The 24,489-nt window shown below is 30.0% G+C and overlaps 2 protein-coding genes across 3 annotated transcripts in view; both read right to left on the bottom strand.

Moving 5' to 3' along the window:
* The window catches only part of LOC142556670 (casein kinase 1-like protein 10), a 43,620-nt gene extending 39,071 nt beyond the window's left edge, over positions 1-4,549 (bottom strand). For both annotated transcript variants that reach the window (XM_075668152.1, XM_075668151.1), the window contains exons 1-12: positions 3,846-4,549; positions 3,685-3,725; positions 3,272-3,341; positions 2,729-2,877; positions 2,541-2,636; positions 2,198-2,268; positions 1,107-1,168; positions 951-1,014; positions 734-818; positions 432-558; positions 222-295; positions 88-145 (exon numbers count right to left, since the gene is read on the bottom strand). In XM_075668152.1, the coding sequence (XP_075524267.1) occupies positions 88-145; positions 222-295; positions 432-558; positions 734-818; positions 951-1,014; positions 1,107-1,168; positions 2,198-2,268; positions 2,541-2,636; positions 2,729-2,877; positions 3,272-3,341; positions 3,685-3,725; positions 3,846-3,921 (973 nt within the window). In that variant the 5' untranslated portion in view covers positions 3,922-4,549. The remainder of the gene's footprint in view (positions 1-87; positions 146-221; positions 296-431; positions 559-733; positions 819-950; positions 1,015-1,106; positions 1,169-2,197; positions 2,269-2,540; positions 2,637-2,728; positions 2,878-3,271; positions 3,342-3,684; positions 3,726-3,845) is intronic.
* Positions 4,550-6,392: 1,843 nt separating this feature from the next.
* On the bottom strand, positions 6,393-22,200 carry LOC142556750 (ABC transporter I family member 19-like). Its single transcript, XM_075668232.1, has 6 exons — positions 21,960-22,200; positions 21,720-21,880; positions 20,804-20,855; positions 7,361-7,497; positions 7,058-7,144; positions 6,393-6,894 (listed from the first exon to the last, which is right to left on the bottom strand). Exons 1-6 carry the CDS (start codon positions 22,096-22,098, stop codon positions 6,625-6,627), a joined length of 846 nt encoding a protein of 281 aa, XP_075524347.1. The 5' UTR covers positions 22,099-22,200; the 3' UTR covers positions 6,393-6,624.
* Between the last annotated feature and the right edge of the window lie 2,289 nt (positions 22,201-24,489).

Raw genomic sequence — 24,489 nt, 5'->3', positions numbered from 1 at the left:
TAACCAATTATCAATTAACAAATCGGATGAATGCATGCTCCAAGAAGTTTGCCGCTCCAGGTGTTATTTAGAGGTAAGAGAGGTTACCTGAAGTTCTTCCCGGTCTTTCACCAGAAGTTCCAGCCACTGCATTGCCAGTGGGATTCTAAAAGCAAGTGCATCGATTAATAGACTTGTATCGAAATAAGATCCAAAGGAAAAAGGAATTGATCAGCACTTACTCTTGCTTTGGAACTGGCACCTATCTGAGGATACTTTAATATAGTCCAATCAAACACATAGTCAAATTGGTACCCTGAGTGATATTGCAACATAGGCGTGATTAAATACAAGACATGCAATAAGGTACTTGGCAAAGACAGGGAAGAAAATCAATGAAGCACATAGAAAGTTGATCCAAGAATGTGGCTGAAGTAGTCAATGGTCTTTACCTTCTCGAATAAACAAGTCCCGAAAAAGCCTTTTCAAGTAAGAATAGTCTGGCTTGTCTTCAAATCTCAAAGATCGACAATAGTGAAAATAAGATATGAATTCTGAAGGATATGATTTGCACAGAACCTGCAAATATTCTAAATCATGTAACATTCTCTGGTCACCAGTATGACAATTAAGAAAGTAAATGATCAAATACAGAGAAATAATATTTGATTGAACAAAAACCTAGTCTTTCAAACTGGTTACGAAAACATTATCTGCGCATGCGAAAAATATAAGCATGGAACAGGATACAAACCTCTATTGGTGTTAACATCTTCTTCTCACTGATCTTGTCATATTTCTGCTTTTTGGTACCAGCTTTGAGTCCTTGCCATGGAAGGCTGGAATATAAAGCATGTTAAATAAGTTAGGAAGTACAAAATTACAAAAATAAATGTTAACGAAAATCTCAAACAAGGTACCAAAAAAAATTAACCAGTATAAAGGGTGTGAGTCACAAATATCCAACAAACCTTCCTCTCAGAAAATACATAAGGATATAACCAAGAGATTCCAAATCGTCCCTTCTGCTTTGCTCTGCCAGCAGCATTAAACCACAAAATGACTAATTAAATTGAAATTAGAAACTTCCAGATAAGAAACTTATGATGAATATATATATCACTCACCAACTCCAAGGTGTGTATTGACACTGGCATAGCGAGCGGTCCCTGTAAGATTCTTATTCTCCCTTGAAATAAATGCCAAGTGTACTCAATCAGTGCATAGAAGACAAAAACAGAACTGTAAAAAAATCTCCAGAAAAATCAAGAGTAAAAAAACTCCATATCCATCTACTCGGAGAATAAATAAGTTCCCACGAGAAACATAAAACAAAAGCCATATTCAAGTTTCTACCCCTCACCAGTATTTCATTTAATCCTACATTTTAGTTAACCACGAGTCGAGAATGCTTTATATCTATACCTGTCTATTTGTTTTACCATATAACTTTTGGACCAGGAAACTACAACATAAACAGTGCATGCAATACCTTTTTGGAAGATCAAGAAAAGGTTCGAAACCACTGTGATCATGAAGAGAAATTATTTGAATTTGAGAATTATATTTGTTACCTCTGCCAAAAAGAGGTTCAATAAACACATTGAACATCAATAGTCGCAGTTCAGCAAAAAATACACTCAAAATATCTATCAGTCATGATAAAACAGGCAGATTAAAAGTTTGATTCACCATAAGTTGCAAATCAAGGAGTTCTTAATTCAAAGTATAGAATGTTTGAAAGGAACAATATGCACACTTGTGGATTTCTGCTAATTGCTAAACTCTACTGTGTCATGAACTTTCAACCACTCTGTACAAGTCAGGCCAACCTTTTAAGCCAAACCCCATATTCACGAAATCTCCTCCAGTCCTCCTCACTCCAGTAACTCAGGGACTCACAAACTACACACGAACAGGAGAATCCTCTCTCACTTGTTTGTTTTGTGTTTACGTAAATCAAACCACGAAGCCAACAAAATGAAGATGAACATCATCACTTTTTGCATGAGTCATGACACTAATTTACTCAACCATCATCTCATTTTTATTCCATGTCTACTCTATTTACAGATCACAGACCAAGATAAACCAATAGCTGAGTTTTTTAATTAACAGCACTTAGTAGAGACCGGAAAGATCGGCTAAATCCAGGACCATTGTTGGAGATAAATAAGAGATACTAACTTTTGCCAAATCAAATGCAAAGGCAAGGTACCTGTATGGTATGTGCTTATGAGTCTGTAGATCCCTATACTTTTTGGCAAGACCAAAATCGATAGCATACACCTGTAATTTAGTGTATTAAAACAGATATCACCATCTTGCACATAGGAGACCAAAAGAACTATTCATACAGCCATTTGACCAGTTAGGACAACTCTACCCATGATTTGTAGATGATAGTCCTAAAGCAAATACATAAAAAAGCAAAACAAATTTGAGAAATCCTATTGGCAGTGTCGACATTCATTGTGAGAAGAAACAAAATAAATAATAACACACATAATATTCATAAAACACAAATGACAGAATGAAACCTAAAAAGATAAAAGGCGTACCTGATTTGCTTTGCGCCCCAAGCCCATCAAAAAATTGTCAGGCTTTATATCACGGTGAAGAAATCCTCTTGAATGCATATATTCAACCCTATTGATCTGAAAATAGTGCATATATTCTCTTGTTCCATGACTTAATGATTAACTAAGAACATAACCTACAATAAAGACTGAAAATCCCAACAACTTACTAATTGATCTGCAAGCATTAAAACTGTTTTCAAGGACAACTTCCTATTGCAATAATTGAATAGATCTTCCAAACTAGGTCCCAGAAGGTCTATCACCATGACATTATACTCAGCCTCAACTCCAAACCATTTCAGGTTAGGAATGCCTGCTGCATGATATATAACATGATATATCAGATTCATTCATGAAATACTTTATGAGTTCTACTCCAAAATGGTGAGTTATGGTTATCATATAACCTATTTTCAAATTTTGAGTGCAGCTAAAATGCATCAACTCAAACACAAATAAACATCGAGCAAAGGACGGTTAACATTCCTACAATTAGGAATTCACACAAAGGAAGGAAAAACAAACCACTACACACCACCCCATCGATAGACAAAAAATCTAGGATCAAATAGAAGGTTCAATCTCTGTTTGCTTTACTTGTTTGATGTCTCATTGATATAGAAGAATTGTGTACGTGTGGGTGACTAAGAGAGTGATTGTGTGTGCACATGTGAGAAAGAGAGTGATGTTTGAGAGAGTGAGCGACTTACTTCCACCTTGTAGAAGCATATAAATTTTTGACTCATAGTGTAGTTGAGGGTGTTTGGTCTTCACAGATTCCTAATAATGGTGGCATAACCAAATAGCTTCGTTAATTGATAAAATAAAATCAACAACAGATATATCACCTCCTGACATACAAAAAACTTTCAGCTTCCCGACACAAGTATTCACAGACAAAGTAAGCATATACAAAGATATGGTATTATGGTATGAAGATATAAAAATTGGAAAACATAAACTTCCAGAGCAAGTTTTACATGATACAAACAAGCAAGACTTGCTTATTTAGTCAACAAACTAAGCTTATTTTACTGCAAAATAAAGGTTGAACCTTTTGAAATAAAGTCACTACAGATGTCAAAAAGAACTAGCAAAAGATAATTGAAACAAACAAGAATACCAGCTTGATGGCAACTTCTTCGCCATTTTGTACGTTCACACCTGCATCAATGAATCACCGATTCAGCATCAGACTAAAATACATTGAAACCTCAACAGAACACAATAAAACAAAAAAGAAAAAAAATTACAATCATCTAAATAAATAAATAAATAAAATACCTAAGTAGAGTTCTCCAAATGAACCACTCCCAATTTTTCTCCCGAGCTTAAATTTTCCACCCACGACATGATCCATGGCAACCAATTCAACTCAATAACTCCAAAAATCCAACCTTGATCCGGAATTCCAAAAAGTACCGAATTACAAATGAAAGTTTGCCAGATAAATGCACTCAGCCCTCACAGGGTTAAAAAATATATATATTTACGCTACCAGCTGCAGATCCAAAATATCGATAAAAAAAAAACACCGATACAAGGGAACGCGCTATTTTACTGAATCACGCCCCTGGAAAGAAGACAACGCCTAAATCGAAAACCCAATATAAGAAGCCGTCATCGATTGTCATTGACGGATCCCGAACAAGACATAAATAAAATTAAAAAACAAATTGTCCGCTCCTAGCTGCAGATCCAATATACCCACAAAAGGTAAAGGTTAAAAAGCCTTGGAATTATGAAACACCCTATATGGAACCCTAGTTCGCGATTATATCAACAGCTAATGGGATCATTATCTCAATCAAAAAAATGATGAATCAACAAATAATGATACAGAAGAACACGGGGGTGAGGGGATTAGCGAAAATTGAGGGGTTGGCAACGAAGAGAAGAGCAGGGGAAGGTGAATTAGGAAGGGAAAAGTAAATCGGGGAGACACAGAGAGAATAGAATTTAGGGCTCGAGTGGTGCGGATTTTGGGAGGGGGGGAAGTGGATGTCATTTCCGATTATGATAAGGAAAGTACACTTATATTTATATTTAGAATTTAGATTAGACCTTTTAAATTTTAATCAAATACTCTCTTTTGTTTTTATTTAATTTCATGGGATAACTTATTTTTGCAAAAAAATTTAATAATATTAATTATTCCACACAGAGACCGAACAAATTAGACACAAGTTTTTAGGAAATTTTTTGTTGGGCCGTCTTGTCGAACTTATGATCATTTGTCTTTTCATCGGCTGAATTAATTTTTTAAAGCTATGTATGTGAGCTAAGACAATCCTCATTGAACCAATTTTAAGGCGAACTGATGCTCAATCCATGATTTTAATATGGTGTCACAGTCTAAATTCACAGTTATGTATCTTCGTTCCATTCTCTTAAGATGAGATATTAAGGTTCGGACCTACAGTTATATATTGGATATAATTATCCATTAATATCTTATAAATTTCATTAGTTTAAGTTCTTGGATTTGTGTATATTAATTTGGTCAGTCCATGATATTAATATATATTTAGTCACCAGTGTGTCATAATTTTTTTTAAAAAAACCCAAAAAATGAAAATTTTAAGATCCGCCTATACAACGCTTAATGTAATATATAAGACTTTTTTATTTTTTAAAAAAGATTGTTTTAAATATTTTTCAATAAATTTGTATATGATAAAAAGATGATAATATACTATTAATTTTGAGTTCAAATTTGATAATTATTATAGAAACACGGAGATTAAAAAAGGAAAAAATTAGATTTTGGTAAAAATAAAATAAAAAAACCGTCTGGGCGGCCACCTAAGCACTTAGACAGTGGATGGCTGTCCGACTATCGTATACCGCTTTTCAGAGTATTGGATTTTTCTTTTAAAAAAAATCAATATTATGTTCCATTATAAAATCACTTCCTCGTTATTTTTTATTTTTAATTTTAAACATGCAGATTAAATAAACAAAAAAAAAAAAAATTTCTAATACGATGATTGTTATATGAAAACTGGTCGAAATAATTTTCTAATTAAAAAATAACCGCAACAGACTTTGAATTCTTTTTTCTTTACTAGCTGGCATTTTATTTTGTCAAAGATCATCTTTAATCATAATCATTAGCTAATAAAAAAATCAAAATTAATGGCCGAAGACTAAGACAACCAGTGAGAAATAATAATTATATAATTTAAATATTATATCATATTATTTATTATTATTAACTATGATGTACAATTAGGACCTCCTTTAGATAGGCATTAATATAAAATATACGTGTAAAATGTCATCTCGACTATCATAGAAAATTTACCATTGTTTTTTTACTTTTTTGAAAAAGACAAAAACTTGTGTGAGACGGTCTCACGAGTTGTATTTTGTGAGACGAATATCTTATTTAGGTCATCTATGAAAAAATATTACTTTTTATGTTAAGAATATTATTTTTTATTGTGAATATCAGTAATGTTGACATGTCTCGCAGATAAAGATTCGTGTGAGCTAATATTTGAAAAAAGTCTACCGTTGTTTTACGGAGCTAATTAGTTGACCATACCTTATCCACAAATCATCAGTGATGGTTTTAATATGGAAGAAGGAATTTGAAAAACTTGTTTAAAATGATTTTACCACTTCAAAATCACTAAGAAAAACGATTAATATGCTCAGCTCCGAGACTTCAAGAACAATACTTGATTTATTACTTGATATATATTTACATATACATATGTATATGTATATGTATATGTATATGGATATATGTGTATATATATATATATATACACTTTCAACAAAAGAATACGAACGTCACAAAGAGGCCATGATGGTCACAGAGAATATTCAAATGGCTGTCCTTTATTCATGTGTGCTCATTTCTGTTTTGTTGGGGAGTAAAGAACACATTTTTGATACGACGGGAGCAAAAAAAGTGCTAAAAACAGAAGATTTGAACCACCAGCAAGCTGACGATTTCTAATTTGAAAGTAGATTGTTCTCTAAGACATGGAATTCGGTCACCCAGACAATTTCTTGGTTCAAATTTCAGCTGAAAGGTAGCGAATTATCTTGATCAACGATAGTATGCCATATGCCTCGAAGATCTAAAAGGAGAAGATGCTTGAGGCTGGGGCGTCGGATTAATGGGTTTCTTTTCTATCTTAGTTTCAGATCGAAGCCAAGACTCGACCACAGATAGCAAATTAGGAAAATAATCCAGCTCTTTAAGACCTGATGCCTTCTCTGATCTCATCAACACGCCATCTTGAACATAAACAAGATCAGTAGCCCAAGTTTCCAGCCCATCAAATATGTGGGTTGCGTAAACAATTGTTGCTCCTCTCTGAAAATATGACAAATGGTTAATGAATCCTGATATTGCATATATTTTCTTTAGAAATCAAGAAATTGCAAACAAAACAAATATGACAATCATCACGTATATTAGCGATAGGATAGCTGTGTTTCGTAAGCATGAATATAGAAGATCGAATAATTAACACCACCTGCTCACATTCTTCCTTGAAAAATTCCAGTAAGTCCATCCTAGCCACAACATCTAAATCAACAGTGATTTCATCTAACAAAAGAACCTGGATAATTCAAGCTTCGAATAGTCAATATGACGGAGACAATTCTGAACAAATGTTAGCAGTATCTTATCTCATCTCAACATATCTTGAAAAGAGGACCAGACACTTCCAAGTTCAAACTAATGGTTCAAAATGTAGAGAAAAAAAAAGAAGGAAATGACAATTCTCTATTGAACCATACTGGCATTTCATTGTCCAGGCAGACTACCAGTTTACCTGGAAAGGATGAAGGAGACCCATGCAAATTTGGACTCTTCGACGTTGGCCATCAGAAACTTTATGCATCCTCCAACGAAGATCAATATCAAGTAATTCAATCAGCTTATCGCGCCTAACGGGGTCAACGCATTCAACTGGACCATAAAAAGGTAAAAACAAATAAAATCAGTCATAACTTGGGTCTTAGAGGGTGTTTGGTAGGTGTTTGGTAGAGCTTATAAGGTCTCTTAAACAACTTATAAGTTCTTATAGAGCTTATAATCTCTGAATTTGTTTGGCAAATTTTTTTAAAAACGTGTAAGCTGTCAAAGTAATTTTTGACAGCTTATAAGTTATTGTAAAAAAATACTTTATTCCCACTTTTTTTTAAGATCTTATTTGAATGTGTTTTAAAGACAAAATCATCCCCATATATTTTATAACATTTTAAACATACATTTATCTACATAATATATAAATTGATTAATAACCAATAATAATTATAAAAATTATATTTATTATTATTTTTTATACAAATTCTATTATAACCAATATAATTATGATTACTATTTATATTATTTCATTTTTAACAACAATAAGTATTAATTAACATAAACACGTGATTATTAAAATTATTATCATAATATAAATATTTTCATTGTTATATTAATAAACTAATATTACTAGTTATAATTAAAATTATATAAATAATAACTATCATTACTAGTTATTTTATTAATTTCTTCATCAGAATGATTCTCATCAAACTTTTCACTAAGAGTATTTAAATTGAGATTTTTAAATTTTTCTTCTAATAATTTTTCTATATCAGAAACAGAAGATTTAAATTTAAAATCTTTTATATCTGGAGGGGATTGAATAGAAGAAGTAGCAATAGAAACAATATTATTTTCTTCTTTAGCTTGTATATGAACATCTGGTTTAATTTGATTAATGGCTAAAATTATTTTATCAATACAATCCTTAAGAGAAACTGTCTCTTCTCCTATTATCGTAAGATATAAATTTGTATAATTTTGTTTTTCAATTATCTGATTAATATGTTTAACAGTTATTTGTAACATATCATTGTCAAATAATTTTGAAAAAGCAGTAAAATTTAAAATTTTATTATTTTTTTCTATAATAAAAGATTGTTGAGGAGGATAAACAGATTTTTGAATCTGTCCAGAAGAAAGTTTATAATTTTTTTCAAGAATAGAAATATAATCAACAATAAATGTTTTAAAAAACCAAGGAACAAAATGCATTAATTTATTTTGATTTTCACAATATTTGTAAAATTCCGAAACAATATATTCAAATTCTTATTCAGAGAAACTTTTAAAGTACCATTCTCTGAAAGATTCTCATTTGGGTAAATAAAATTCTGCATTGATCTTTGCTCTAGCAAGAGATCCTTTAGTAAAATCAATTTTTTGTTTACTATCCATTAAATACTAAAATAATATCTGAAACTGTATCAGTTTCTCTAACTTTTTGAAAGTTATTTTTATGAACAGTATTGTTTTGATTTATGATTAGCTCATCTACTGTATCTTGTACAGAAGATTCTACATCTTCTCTTATCTGAGAAGTAGAAGCTCTAGAAGTTTGAGGAACATCCACCATATAATCTAAGGGTGAAATAAAAGAATGAATAGATCTTGATCTAGCATAGATAGAAGATGGTAATAATCTTCTTTGTTCATTATTGAACTGTATTTGAACAGATCCTTCATTATTTTGTATGACTTGTTGTAAATCTCTATTTATTATAGGATTTCTAGGAACAACTTGTTCAATTATCCAGTTTTCTGGAAATTCAATTTCTTCCCATTTTATGGATCTACGTGTTGTAATATTAGATCTATTAAAATTAGTTTCTATAAGAATAGTTTCATTTAATTTTCATCTATTCTTTTACACATAGGATTCAGTGTAAATAATGGTTTATAATAAATACGATAACAGATACATATAACTTCTGTACCGGGAGTATAATTATAACCATGAGTTTTAACATTTAATGTTAAAGAATCTAATATATTGATATCAGACAAAGATAAATTAGGATAAACATCAAAATATACTGGACCGTGTGCCAGACTAGATTGAATTATTCCCATAAGGGATTGTTCCCAATTCAAATTTCTACCATCTCTTAAAGCTGCTATGAAGCTTTCTGGTAAACCTTCTAAAGTTAAAGGTCTAAAATCAATTTGAATTAAACCTATACGAATAAATCTATAATTTTTCCTATAAGGTAAAATATCTTTATTGTTTAACAATCTAATAACAATTTCATCATTATGAAAAAGTACTGATGATTCTGTAGTTTTAACTACTTGTTTAAAATCAATTATTTCAAAGGTTCCTAACTTATAGATCATTTTAGATTATACTTTAGGAATAGTCCATTTATTCAATAAATCCAAATTTTCTGGTAAATCATATTCTTCATTTAAACTGCTTTGAACAGTTTCTTTCATACTGAAAATATTCATTGAATAAAAGTGCTAAATTATTAACCAAACTATTTTCATGGCTCTGATACCATATGAGGCTTGGAATCAAAGTGAATATGATACGTGACATTATTTTACCAAATTTTTCCTTAGTGGCTTTCGCACACATGGAGGTTATTGGTTTCCAGTCTATATACCATCTTCAACTCTTACTGAGCTAAGAAAAGGAAGAATTTAAATTCTAGAATAATAATGAATATAAGGTTCTTATTTGGAACTTTTACAAAACATAAAAGGATTTATAAAAGATATACCAAAGAAATTAAACAACAGAGGATTTTACCGAGATCCATAGAAACATAAATTCATAAAAATCACCCATAAACGCCTTAAACGTCATTTCTCGGCTAAGCAGGCTGAAGGGCTACAACATGAATTTATTTTTCCTGGTTAAACTCGAACCTTGTGTTTACCATTTCCTGGTTCATCTTTTTACCTTATGTTCTAACCAAAGACTCTTATATTACATTAAATTCCAAAAATTTAAATAAATCTTTTATTATCTCAATTTAATTTCAAGTTACAAATAAATATAAATCATGTCATAGTAAGGTAATAATTTAGCACGAATACTTTAGCCTGTCATTCAGGCTAATCTTATGAAATATAAATTATTTAAAACAGTAAATAAAAACAGAAAATAAAAACAATATAAACTTACAAGGTTGTTATCAGAACTTCAAACTTTTATTGATAAACTTCAGAAGGGTTGTTTACAAGAGAGAATAAAGGGAAGCAAACTCAACCGTGTTTCTCTAAGAACACAGAAACAACCTATAAATAGATAGAAGAGCCGGACCTCAAACCCCGGATTCCATCTCAAAATATAAATAGTAAAATGCTTTATTAAAACAAATAGTAACATGGTTACAAAATTCAAAAAGTATACAGTGATATGCCACCCACTTTTGTCATGATATACCATGATGTGTAATTCCACCAACTCTGACTCGTGATATTCCACCAGCTTGATTGTGATATATCAGCAACTTTATTAAAGATGAATTCCTAGTCATCTTTAATATTATCTTTTATTGAATTCTTCAGATTTTCAAAAATATCATTTATTTGAGAAAATTGAGGAATATCATCCTCTGGATCTTGTGCATCTTGCATTTGCATTAGATGTATGAATTGATTTTCGCTGGATTTTGAATCAGAACATCCAATATTCTAAAAAAGATCCTTCTTCATTTCTTCAATATAAACCTCAATCATTTTGTATTTCGAATAAATCTCAATCATAGAGGCTTTTTCTTTTTCTTGTTGATTATGAAATTCTTTCTGGTATAACGAAATTTTCTCCTCCATTTGATGAAGAGTGTCATAACCATAAGGTTTTCCAGTTTCTGGATCATCTCGTAATAATTTGTCCCAAAATTTAGTAGAACTGACTCGCCATATGCAAGGAATTCCTTCATCAGTATATCCAAATTCTGGTTGCCATTTCCAGATCCATGGGATTCCAAATTCCATGAAGAATAGACATAAAGTCTTTCCATCAATCCAATGTTCAGAGAATGATTTTTTAATACTTGGGGAAACATTTAACCAAGTATTCATGGGTTTTATAAAATCCTCTGGCAAAATCTTTGCAGATGGACCAAATATTCCACCAGATTAGAAACCAATTTGGAACAGGAAGATGAAAAACATTTTCACAAATCTTTAGAAACTATGTATGTTTCCTTTTTTCATTTTCATAAAACAGTGTTTTATTAAAACTTTCAATATAATCCCAAAAATTGAATTTGAAACTCATTTTATGACTTTCAGAATCAAATTATTTTTCAACCAATGGAGATATACCCCATTCTTCAATAGATATTATCTTTTTGATAATGAATTTGGATAAGTTATAACTTCCTTTTTACTGAGTATTACTGAAAAAGTAAGTTATATCAACACTTTTTGTAGATAACAGAAGATTTTCATAAAATCCTCTTTGCTTATATGAACCATATACATATGATGTGTTGGTTAAGTATCTTTCCATGATAGTCCATGGAGTTTTCTCCCATTGGGTATCTTTTTCTTTATAAGAAGAATTAATTCTCGATGTTTTGTCTCTGTATATAGAGCAGAATCATTATCATCTTCTTTAATGATATTAGCATATAATGCTGAAGATTGAGAATCTGTATTATTTCTCTGTTTTTGTTTCAAAAATTCTTGAAACTCATTGTATAACTCATTATTTTGCTCAGTATTACTGGCTGATTAACTGGATAAGTTCTGGGCTGTTAGCCTTTGCTTTCCATGTTGTGCTATAATATTAGGGGATTTTCCCCTACCACCTCGCCTTCTATAAGAGAACTCTCCTCTGCCTCGAGAATTCATAAAGTTAAAGGTCTAAAATCAATTTGAATTAAACCTATATGAATAAATCTATAATTTTTCCTATAAGGTAAAATATCTTTATTGTTTAACAATCTAATAACAATTTCATCATTATGAAGAGGTACCGATGATTCTATAGTTTTAACTACTTGTTTAAAACCAATTCTTTCAAAGGTTCCTAACTTATAGATCATTTTAGATTCTACTTTAGGAATAGTCCATTTATTCAATAAATCCAAATTTTCTGGTAACTCATATTCTTCATTTAAACTGTTTTGAACAGTTTCTTTCATACTGAAAATCTTCATTGAATAAAAGTGATAAATTATTAACCAGACTATTTCCATGGCTCTGATACTATCTGAGGCTTGGAATCAAAGTGAATATGATACGTGGCATTGTTTTACAAAATTTTTCCTTAGTGGCTTTCACACACATCCATGGATGTTCTTATTGAAGAACAAGAATATATATTTGCTAATAGTTATAATGGGAAAAGTCATTATGAATAGAATATTGATGGTTTTAGTGATAAGAAAATCTATAATACTGCTCACAGAATGCTTATGTATAATTATTTAAAGGTTGGTGGGATAATTATTGAAATCAATCTCAAAAGGATGATATTATAAATTCAATAAAAATTGAGAATAATATTCAATCAGAAAATGTAGTATATTCATTAATAATGACAATGATTGAACACTTTACTGGTAGATTCACTGATGATAGTGAAAAAATTCGTACTTTATTAAGTAATCTAAAATGTAAAACACATACTGATTTTAGATGGTATAAAGATACATTTTTATCTAGAATATAAGAGATACCAGATTGTAATAATAGTTTTTGGAAAGACAAATTTATAGATGGTTTACCTTTTCTATTTGCCGAAAGAATTAGAAAAGTTTTAAGAAAAGATGATATTAATATTCCATATGAAAATTATACTTATGGAAAATTAATTAGTACTTGTATTAAAGAGGGTTTAGCTCTCTGTAATGAATTAAAATTAAATAATCAAAATTAAAAAACAGAATTTACTTGAGAAAAAACAATTAGGTAAATTTTGTGATCAATTTGGTATGGATTTACCTAATAAAGGTAAGAAGAAAATAATAGATAAAGATGAAAAAATTTATAAAAAGAAAATATATTTGTCTGAAAGACAAAAAGATAAAAAGAAGAAAAGAAAAGAAAGCCGTGATTTACGGAAAACAGAAAATTATAAAAATAAAAATAAATTAATAATTTGTAGAAAATGTAAAAAGCCAGGACATTATGCTAATCAATGTTGGGCTAAAAACAAAATTAATAATTTATATATAGATGAAAATCTAAAAGAAACATTATTTAAAATAATAATTGATTCAAATAATAATTCTGACAGTGAAATTAAAAGTTCATCAGATTCTTATATTTCAGAAGAAATACTAGATAGTGAATCAGAGATTTCTGATTTAGAAGAATGTAATAATTGTTTACAAGGAAAATCTTGTTTAAATCATATAGAGGATAATAAAAATCAAAATGATGATTTTTATAAACTCATGTCTCAATTTCAAGATTTAAATATTAATGTGTTAACTAACAATGATATTTTAGAATTCCTTAAAATGATTAAGGATCCAATATTAAAATCTACAATTATAGATCAAATGGAAAATATCGCTTCTACTAACAATAATAATAATATTCTTGTTAAACAAGAACAAGCATATTCTATGAAAGAAGTAAAAAATCTTCTACAACAAAAATATAGTAAACAAAATCCAGTTACTATACAGGATTTAGTCAAAGAAATAGAAAATCTTAAAAAACAAGTAAAATTTTACAACATAATAATAATAGTTTAAATTATCGTATTTCAATTATTGAAACTAATAATAATTCAGTTAATAATTCTGAAAGTTTTGATAATCTTCAAGATATTTCTTTTCCTGATCCAAATCAAAAACATTTATCTGTTTTAAGCATGATAATATCTCAAAAATGGTACACCAACATTACTTTATTAATTGATAATTCTTATAAGAAAATTTTCATTGCTATGATTGATAGTGGTGCAGATTTAAATGTTATACAGGAATGATTAATTCTTACTAAATATTTTCATAAAACCACTCATTCTCTTTCTCATGCAGGAGGAGAACCATTAGAAATAAATTATAAATGACCAAAAGCATATATTTGCAAACATAAAAACTGCATTCAAACCAGTTTTTTATTAGCAAAAGATATTTCTAGTCAACTTATACTTGGTCTTCCTTTTATTTATCAAATATATCCTTTCACTTATGTTGATGAAACAGGAATTATAGGAACTTTTCAAGGTAATCATATTTCCTTTAAGTTTATAACTAAACCTGTTCATAGAATTTTCAATGAGTTACAAGAAAAGACTGATAGGAAAACTTTTCAAATTAATTTTTTAAAAGAAGAAGTTAATATTTTAACTATAGATGATAAATTACAAAATCCAAAATTACAGGAAAAAATTAAAATTATTTATAATAAATTTTCATTAGAAATATGTAATGATCTTCCAAATGCTTTTTGGAATCGTAAGAAACATATTATCTCTCTTCCATATGAAGAGAATTTTGATGAAAAGAATATTCCTACCAAGGCTCGTCCTTGTCAAATGAATTCTGAATATTTAGAATTATGTAAGAATGAAATTCATTCTTTATTAGATAAAGGTTTAATAAAACCTTCTCAATCTCCTCGGTCATGTACTGCTTTTTATGTAAATAAACATTCTGAGCAGGAAAGAGGAGTTCCTAGATTAGTAATAAACTATAAACCCCTTAATAAGGTTTTAAAATGGATTAGGCATCCTATTCCTAATAAAAAAAATTTATTAGATAGACTAGTTCATGCAATTATTTTCTCAAAATTTGATTTAAAATCAGGATTTTGGCAGATTCAAATAAAAGAATCTGATAGATATAAAACTGCTTTTAATGTTCTAATAGGATATTATGAATGGACTGTTATGCCATTTGGTCTTAAAAATGCCCCTTCAGAATTTCAACAAATTATGAATGATATTTTTTATAATTATAGCAATTTTATAATTGTTTATATAGATGATATATTAGTATTTTCTAATGATATAAAAACACATTTTAAACATTTAGATATGTTTAAAAATATTGTTATTCAAAATGGTCTTGTTATATCAAAATCTAAAATGATTTTATTTCAAACCAATATTAGATTTCTTGGTCATATGATTGAGAAAGGAAAAATAATTCCTGTACAGAGAAGTATAGAATTTGGTTCGAAATTTCCAGATATTATAACTGATAAAACTCAGTTACAGAGATTTTTAGGAAGTTTAAATTATATTTCTCCTTATATAAAAGATCTTACTAAAAATTCTGCTATCTTATATGATAGGTTAAAGAAAAATCATTTATCCTTGGTCTGAAAGACATACTATGGCTGTTAAAAATATTAAGGAAAATGTTAAAAATCTTCCTTGTCTTATGCTTGCTAATCCCCAATGGGATAAAATAGTTGAAACTGATGTCTCAGATATAGGTTTTGGAGGAATCTTAAAACAGAAAGATCCTCAAACAAAACAAGAATTTCTTATTCGATTTTATTCTGGAAAATGGAATAATGCCCAGAAAAATTACTCCACGGTAGCAAAATAAATTTTAGCTATTGTTAGATGTATTTTAAAATTTCAAGATGATTTATATAACCAAAAGTTTATTATAAAAACTGATTGCAAATCTGCAAAATTTATGTTTAATAAAGACTTTAAACATGATGTGTCTAAACAAATGTTTGCAAGATGGCAGGCTCATTTAGCTCCCTTTGATTTTGAAATCATTTATAAAAAAAGTGAAGATAATCATCTACCTGATTTCTTAACTCGATAATATTTATCCTAATGTCTTTATTCACAGATATGAATTCTTGAGGCAGAGGAGAGTTCTCTTATAGAAGGCGAGGTGGTAGGGGAAAATCCCCTAATATTATAGCACAACATGGAAAGCAAAGGCTAACAGCCCAGAACTTATCCAGTTAATCAGCCAGTAATACTGAGCAAAATAATGAGTTATACAATGAGTTTCAAGAATTTTTTAAACAAAAACAGAGAAATAATACAGATTCTCAATCTTCAGCATTATATGCTAATATCATTAAAGAAGATGATAATGATTATGCTCTATATACAGAGACAAAACATCGAGAATTAATTCTTCTTATAAAGAAAAAGATACCCAATGGGAGAAAATTCCATGGACTATCATGGAAAGATACTTAACCAACACATCATATGTATATGGTTCATATAAGCAAAGAGGATTTTATGAAAATCTTCTGTTATCTACAAAAAGTGTTGATATAACTTACTTTTTCAGTAATACTCAGTAAAAAGGAAGTTATAACTTCTCCAAATTCATTATCAAAAAGATAATATCTATTGAAGAATGGGGTATATCTCCATTGGTTGACAAATAATTTGATTCTGAAAGTCATAAAATGAGTTTCAAATTCAATTTTTGGGATTATATTGAAAGTTTTAATAAAATACTGTTTTATGAAAATGAAAAAAGGAAACATACATGGTTTCTAAAGATTTGTGAAAATGTTTTTCATCTTCCTGTTCCAAATTGGTTTCTAATCTGGTGGAATATTTGGTCCATCTGCAAAGATTTTGCCAGAGGATTTTATAAAACCCATGAATACTTGGTTAAATGTTTCCCCAAGTATTAAAAAATCATTCTCTGAACATTGGATTGATGGAAAGACTTTATGTCTATTCTTCATGGAATTTGGAATCCCATGGATCTGGAAATGGCAACCAGAATTTGGATATACTGATGAAGGAATTCCTTGCATATGGCGAGTCAGTTCTACTAAATTTTGGGACAAATTATTACGAGATGATCCAGAAACTGGAAAACCTTATGGTTATGACACTCTTCATCAAATGGAGGAGAAAATTTCGTTATACCAGAAAGAATTTCATAATCAACAAGAAAAAGAAAAAGCCTCTATGATTGAGATTTATTCGAAATACAAAATGATTGAGGTTTATATTGAAGAAATGAGGAAGGATCTTTTTCAGAATATTGGATGTTCTGATTCAAAATCCAGCGAAAATCAATTCATACATCTAATGAAAATGCAATATGCACAAGATCCAGAGGATGATATTCCTCAATTTTCTCAAATAAATGATATTTTTGAAAATCGGAAGAATTCAATAAAAGATAATATTAAAGATGATTAGGAATTCATCTTTAATAAAGTTGCTGATATATCACAATCAAGCTGGTGGAATATCACGAGTCAGAGTTGGTGGAATTACACATCATGGTATATCATGACAAAAGTGGGTGGCATATCACTGTATACTTTTTGAATTTTGTAACCATGTTACTATTTGTTTTAATAAAGCATTTTACTATTTATATTTTGAGATGGAATCCGGGGTTTGAGGTCCGGCTCTTCTATCTATTTATAGGTTATTTCTGTGTTCTTAGAGAAACACGGTTGAGTTTGCTCCCCTTTATTCTCTCTTGTAAACAACCCTTCTGAAGTTTATCAATAAAAGTTTGAAGTTCTGATAACAACCTTGTAAGTTTATATTGTTTTTATTTTCTGTTTTTATTTACTGTTTTAAATAATTTATATTTCATAAGATTAGCTTGAATGACAGGCTAAAGTATTCGTGCTAAATTATTACCTTACTATGACATGATCTATATTTATTTGTAACTTGAAATTAAATTGAGATAATAAAATATTTATTTAAATTTTTGGAATTTAATGTAATATAAGAGTCTTTGGTTAGAACATAAGGTAAAAAGATGAACCAGGAAATGGTAAACACAAGGTTCGAGTTTAACCAGGAAAAATAAATTCATGTTGTAGCCCTTCAGCCTGCTTAGCCGAGAAATGACGTTTAAGGCGTTTATGGGTGATTTTTATGAATTTATGTTTCTATGGGATCTCGGTAAAATCATCTGTTTAATTTCTTTGGTATATCTTTTATAAATCCTTTATGTTTTGTAAAAGTTCCAAATAAGAACCTTATATTCATTATTATTCTAGAATTTAAATTCTTCCTTTTCTTAGCTCAGTAAGAGTTGAAGATGGTATATAGACTGGAAACCAATAACCTCCATGTGTGCGAAAGCCACTAAGGAAAATTTGGTAAATAATGCCACGTATCATATTCACTTTGATTCCTAAGCCTCAGATGGTATCAGAGCCATGAAAATAGTCTGGTTAATAATTTAGCACTTTTATTCAATGAATATTTTCAGTATGAAAGAAACTGTTCAAAACAGCTTAAATGAAGAATATGATTTACCAGAAAATTTGGATTTATTGAATAAATGGACTATTCCTAAAGTATAATCTAAAATGATCTATAAGTTAGGAACCTTTGAAATAATTGATTTTAAACAAGTAGTTAAAACTACAGAATCATCAGTACCTCTTCATAATGATGAAATTGTTATTAGATTGTTAAACAATAAAGATATTTTACCTTATAGGAAAAATTATAGATTTATTCGTATAGGTTTAATTCAAATTGATTTTAGACCTTTAACTTTAGAAGGTTTACCAGAAAGCTTCATAGCAGCTTTAAGAGATGGTAGAAATTTGAATTGGAAACAATCCCTTATGGGAATAATTCAATCTAGTCTGGCACACGGTCCAGTATATTTTGATGTTTATCCTAATTTATCTTTGTCTTTGTCTGATATCAATATATTAGATTCTTTAACATTAAATGTTAAAACTCATGGTTATAATTATACTCCCGGTACAGAAGTTATATGTATCTGTTATCGTATTTATTATAAACCATTATTTACACTGAATCCTATGTGTAAAAGAATAGATAAAAAATTAAATGAAACTATTCTCATAGAATCTAATTTTAATAGATCTAATATTACAACACGCAGATCCATAAAATGGAAAGAAATTGAATTTCCAGAAAACTGGATAATTGAACAAGTTGTTCCTAGAAATCCTATAATAAATAGAGATTTACAACAAGTCATACAAAATAATGAAGGATCTGTTCAAATACAGTTCAATAATGAACAAAGAAGATTATTAACATCTTCTATCTATGCTAGATCAAGATCTATTAATTCTTTTATTTCACCCTTAGATTATATGGTGGATGTTCCTCAAACTTCTAGAGCTTCTACTTCTCAGATAAGAGAAGATGTAGAATCTTCTGTACAAGATACAGTAGATGAGCTAATCATAAATCAAAACAATATTGTTCATAAAAGTAACTTTCAAAAAGTTAGAGAAACTGATACAATTTCAGATATGAATTTTAGTATTTAATGGATAGTAAACCAAAAATTGATTTTACTAAAGGATCTCTTGCCAGAGCAAAGATCAATGCAAAATTTTATTTATCCAAATGGAAATCTTTCAGAGAATGATACTTTAAAAGTTTCTCTGAATAAGAATTTGAATATATTGTTTCGAAATTTTACAAATATTGTGAAAATCAGAATAAATTAATGCATTTTGTTCCTTGGTTTTTTAAAACATTTATTATTGATTATATTTCTATTCTTGAAAAAAATTATAAACTTTCTTCTGGACAGATTCAAAAATATGTTTATCCTCCTCAACAATCTTTTATTATAGAAAAAAATAATAAAATTTTAAATTTTACTGCTTTTTTCAAAATTATTTGACAATGATATATTACAAATAACTGTTAAACATATTAATCAGATAATTGAAAAACAAAATTATACAAATTTATATCTTACGATAATAGGAGAAGAGATAGTTTCTCTTAAGAATCGTATTGATAAAATAATTTTAGCCATTAATCAAATTAAACCAGATGTTCATATACAAGCTAAAGAAGAAAATAATATTGTTTCTATTGCTACTTCTTCTATTCAATCCCCTCCAGATATAAAAGATTTTAAATTTAAATCTTCTGTTTCTGATATAGAAAAATTATTAGAAGAAAAATTTAAAAATCTCAATTTAAATACTCTTAATGAAGAGTTTGATGAGAATCATTCTGATGAAGAAATTAATAAAATTAAATGGGCAGAAAAACTATATATTAAATGAACATGTTAAAAATAACCATGTTTACCAATTTCATAATATTATGTAATTTTGGTAATTATAATAACAAAAAGATCTTATAACACTAAATACATCAACAACTTTGAGCTTTATTATTTTATTTTATCCAAACATTTTAACATCTTATTTTAAAAATAAGACATATCGCTTATAATCTCATAAAACAACTTATAAGACATGAGATTTTATAAACCTTTTTAAATAAGTTTAGTCACACACCCTCCTCTTAGTCCAATAGATTCAAAGCTCAGCCAAATATGTGAGTGCATTCAGTATACACAAAAAATGCAACATAACTATCATCATTTCAAAATGAAGAACATTAGCCAAAAACTTCCCAGTGATAGTGAACTTTCAACAAAAGTCAGAATAAAAATAGATGGTTTGACCATTGATCATGGAAACTGACTGCAGGTATATCGTAATTAGTAAGCATCCATGATTTCCAAGCCACAAAAGTAAATGGTTGACATACCTCCAAATATCATATGTTCAGCAGAAAAATCTCCTTGGAGAGGCAATTCTCCCTAAAATTTGGTCAACAAAAAAGAGAAAAAAAATTTCCTATAGAACGAATTTCAAAACATCCAAAACCGAAAAGCAGCATACATCTCATAATAAGTGAAAAGAGCTATGATTCAAGCCCAACAAAAATGATTAGTCTATTAACTGGATGAACTATTACATTCACAATTTCCGGTGACACAGATCTGGATCTCGTACTTTGCTCACTCCCAGAAATATTTAAAGCTCAATGTTCACTTTGGATAGTTTTAACCCATTAGGGGCGCGGGTATATTAATTCCCCAGATAATGTAGACTCTAACTTATAGACTCTAAAACACCCAAGCGAGAAATTTTACGCTTTCCCTTACATCAATTATCACAATGAGCAGAAGTAGCAAATAAACCACATGACACAAGACACTTTTAGGCTTGAAAATCTTGGGGAGTGGGGGAAGGCGATAACAAGAGAGTGGAAAATTATTTTTCAATGAATTAATCATAAGATTTCAAACTTTTCATGCTTAAGGGGATGTTCCTAGGTCCGCCCCCAATCACTGCCCAAGCACTCTCTACTATCTCTTAGACAAGTGACAGACATACATGTTCTAGATTTTGCAAATGACACAGCTCAAAAGTAATTGAAATGACTTTAAAGTGATGGTACGTTAGCTACAAAACTTAGACAAAAAAATATATGACATTCAATAGCTAACAAAAAAATCAACTTTATTCCACGAAATTCTTTGATCCCACATAAGATATAATCAGGTGCTAGCCACCAATAGCAATTAACCCCTCTAAATTCACGGATTACAATGACAATCAAAGCAACAAAATCCTTTAAACTCAGAAATCGGGAGATTAAACGAGGAAAAAACACTCACAACACAGCCAACGGTTTTATTCCACGATTCCCCCAAATAAGCCAAATCACCACTGCAGACAAGATTAGTATCATGAAAAGCCGAACAACCCAGCACCCTCACCACATCTGTGCCGCCCACCATGTGCTTCCCAGCCAATATCCTCAACAGGGTCGTCTTCCCTATTGAGATCAATTGTCTCCAGCATCACGAACGCGTAAAAAATTACCGAAAAATCAAAATTAATCAAATAAAGTGTACCGGATCCATTGGCACCGACGAGAAGGCATCTAGCTCCGGGGGAGATTTTGAGGCTGAATTCGAAGAACAAGGGGTGTTGATTGTCGTATGAGAACTGCATCCCATCCACTTGTACAACGTGGGATTGTTCCTCCGCCATTTTTGCTTATTCCACGTAGATTGTTTTCGTTGGATTTTCTGAGAGAGTAGGAGTTCATAGACGTGGGTTTGGCGTTGGTTTGAGTCGAAAGTAATATCTTGCAAGATCGTTTGACGACAGCAACGTGATTAATCAATTCTATCGATATTTACGATAAAAAAATATTTTTAATTATAAAATATTTATTTTTTATGGATAACCCAAATAAAAGATCCGTCTCACAAAATACGACTGGTGAGATCGTCTCACACAAGTTTTTGCTTGAATCGAATTTCAAATTTTTTGATTGCAAATTCTGATAAAATCATATAATTTATGACTTCCAAGACAAAAATAAAATAAACTTTCGTGAATTTTTTTAAAATACAAATATATTCAATAAGTGACAAAAAAACATCCAACAATTATTAACACATCATTGATGAACACAAAAGATAGACAACGTATCAAAACTGTATATATAAAAGTAAATGACAAAAAATATTCTTTTGCAATCGGTTATTTCGGTCCAAAACTGAATTTACTATCATGCTATTATGTGCGTTTTATAAAAACTAATTATACACCCTAAATATTTTATATCCTCCATCTATGGGTGAGAACATTCAGTTAATTTGGCCAAAAACCGAACCGAATTAACTGAAAATCGATTTAACCTAATTTCATCACATTCAAAAAGAATACGAAGCGTACCGAAAGATGCTCGAACGGAATTCCTACTTTAGGAATGTTGATTCAAACCCTGATTAACACTAAACCAGCACTTCAAAATGAATTTGTAATGTGATATCTCATGGATGAGCTCATCTAAATTGAGCCCACACCGGATCATGGGCCCCGGCCCATCCCTAACCAAGGTAGAAGGCCCATGACAGACCCATGTATTCTCCTATAAATATCAGGTTTGAGTCCAACTCATTCAGATTCAATATATTATTTTTCTAGCAGCACCCTTAACCGCTCTCTACTTATATCCTCAGTATCTGACTTGAGCGTCGGAGGGGCTACGTCAGGACACCCTCCTGGCCCCCTTCTAACGGTCTTATTCGTAATTTTAGACTCAGGATAATCTCGAAACCTACATCTGGACTAGTGACACTTGCTAGAATCGAACCCTAAATTTTCCGTGAATATCGCAATGAAATGAAAATATAAATATACAGCATAGCCACAAAACTTCGAAAACTTTTATCTCAATCAATCGGTTCGATCCCTTGGCTTTTGCAGAAACCTCTCATTCCCATTACATATTAAGTGAGATACGTCTTACTTTGAATTCAAGTATTAGAAAAACTACCTTTTCATCATCAAACACTTGCTCTAGAATCTTTTTTCTCACCCGATCAAAATGTATGCGTGAATTGTATAGTCAAAATTGAAGAGTGGGCGCAAAGTTGTAGAAAATTTTTTATTTGGGTTGTCTTGGTGAACTTAGATAGTTATTTGTCTTAACTATAAATTTTTTCTGATGACAAAGTATAACTGATCGAGCTTTTCTTGCACTCTCGTGGTCTTAAGGTTTAAATATATAAAACAAAATGAATAATTAAAATCAAATATGAAGTAAATTTGTTAGGAATTTCGAAACCTACCCCTCGTTCTTTTTATAATTAATCTCGACCATTTTTCATTTTCTTTTATATGATTCCATAAATAATTAATAATCTTTCTCAAGTTATGTTAAACTAATTCGACACGATAAAATACTTAAATATTTTTAATTATTTATCAACGGTGAATTTTATGCATGATTTATGGATTTCCCCTAGCTTTCGATCTATTGAACTATGACTACCAACATATATTCAATTTCATATATTTATGTAAATTGTAAATCTACGTATTATATTACTCGTTCTTATTGCAAATTATTCACTCGAACTCGCTCGCAATAAAAATTATTATCAAAGCTAGTTAGACTTTAATAATTCAGATAAAATCGATAATATAGTCAAGAATGACATAAAAGTCGAAGTTTTAATTAATTCAAATGACGATTTGGGGTAAGATCCCATTAAATCCCAACAAAAAGAAAGTTTGGCTACTAGCATCCATGCTGAAATATGAAATACAACAATTAAATGAATATTCTTAAACTAAAAATACTAGTGTAGTCGAAGAATGGAAGACACGCTGCTAGAAAAATCCCAAATTCTTCACGTTTCCTTGACACTGGTTCATTTCTCCTTGCGTGCAGTTGCTCTTCTTCCTGATAAAAACTGATTCACTCCTAGTGTAGTCGAAGAATGGAAGACACGCTGCTAGAAAAATCCCAAATTCTTCACGTTGCCTCGACACTGGTTAATTTCTCCTTGCGTGCAGTTGCTCTTCTTCCTAATAAAAACTGATTCACTCCTAAAAATGTGTGCTAGGGTTTTATCAAGAAGGCAA

This window comes from Primulina tabacum, chromosome 9, assembly GCF_025594145.1.
Source record: "Primulina tabacum isolate GXHZ01 chromosome 9, ASM2559414v2, whole genome shotgun sequence".
In the NCBI taxonomy this organism is placed as follows: domain Eukaryota; kingdom Viridiplantae; phylum Streptophyta; class Magnoliopsida; order Lamiales; family Gesneriaceae; genus Primulina; species Primulina tabacum.
Note: the sequence above shows the minus strand (reverse complement) of the source record. Positions and strands in the feature narration are given on the sequence as shown.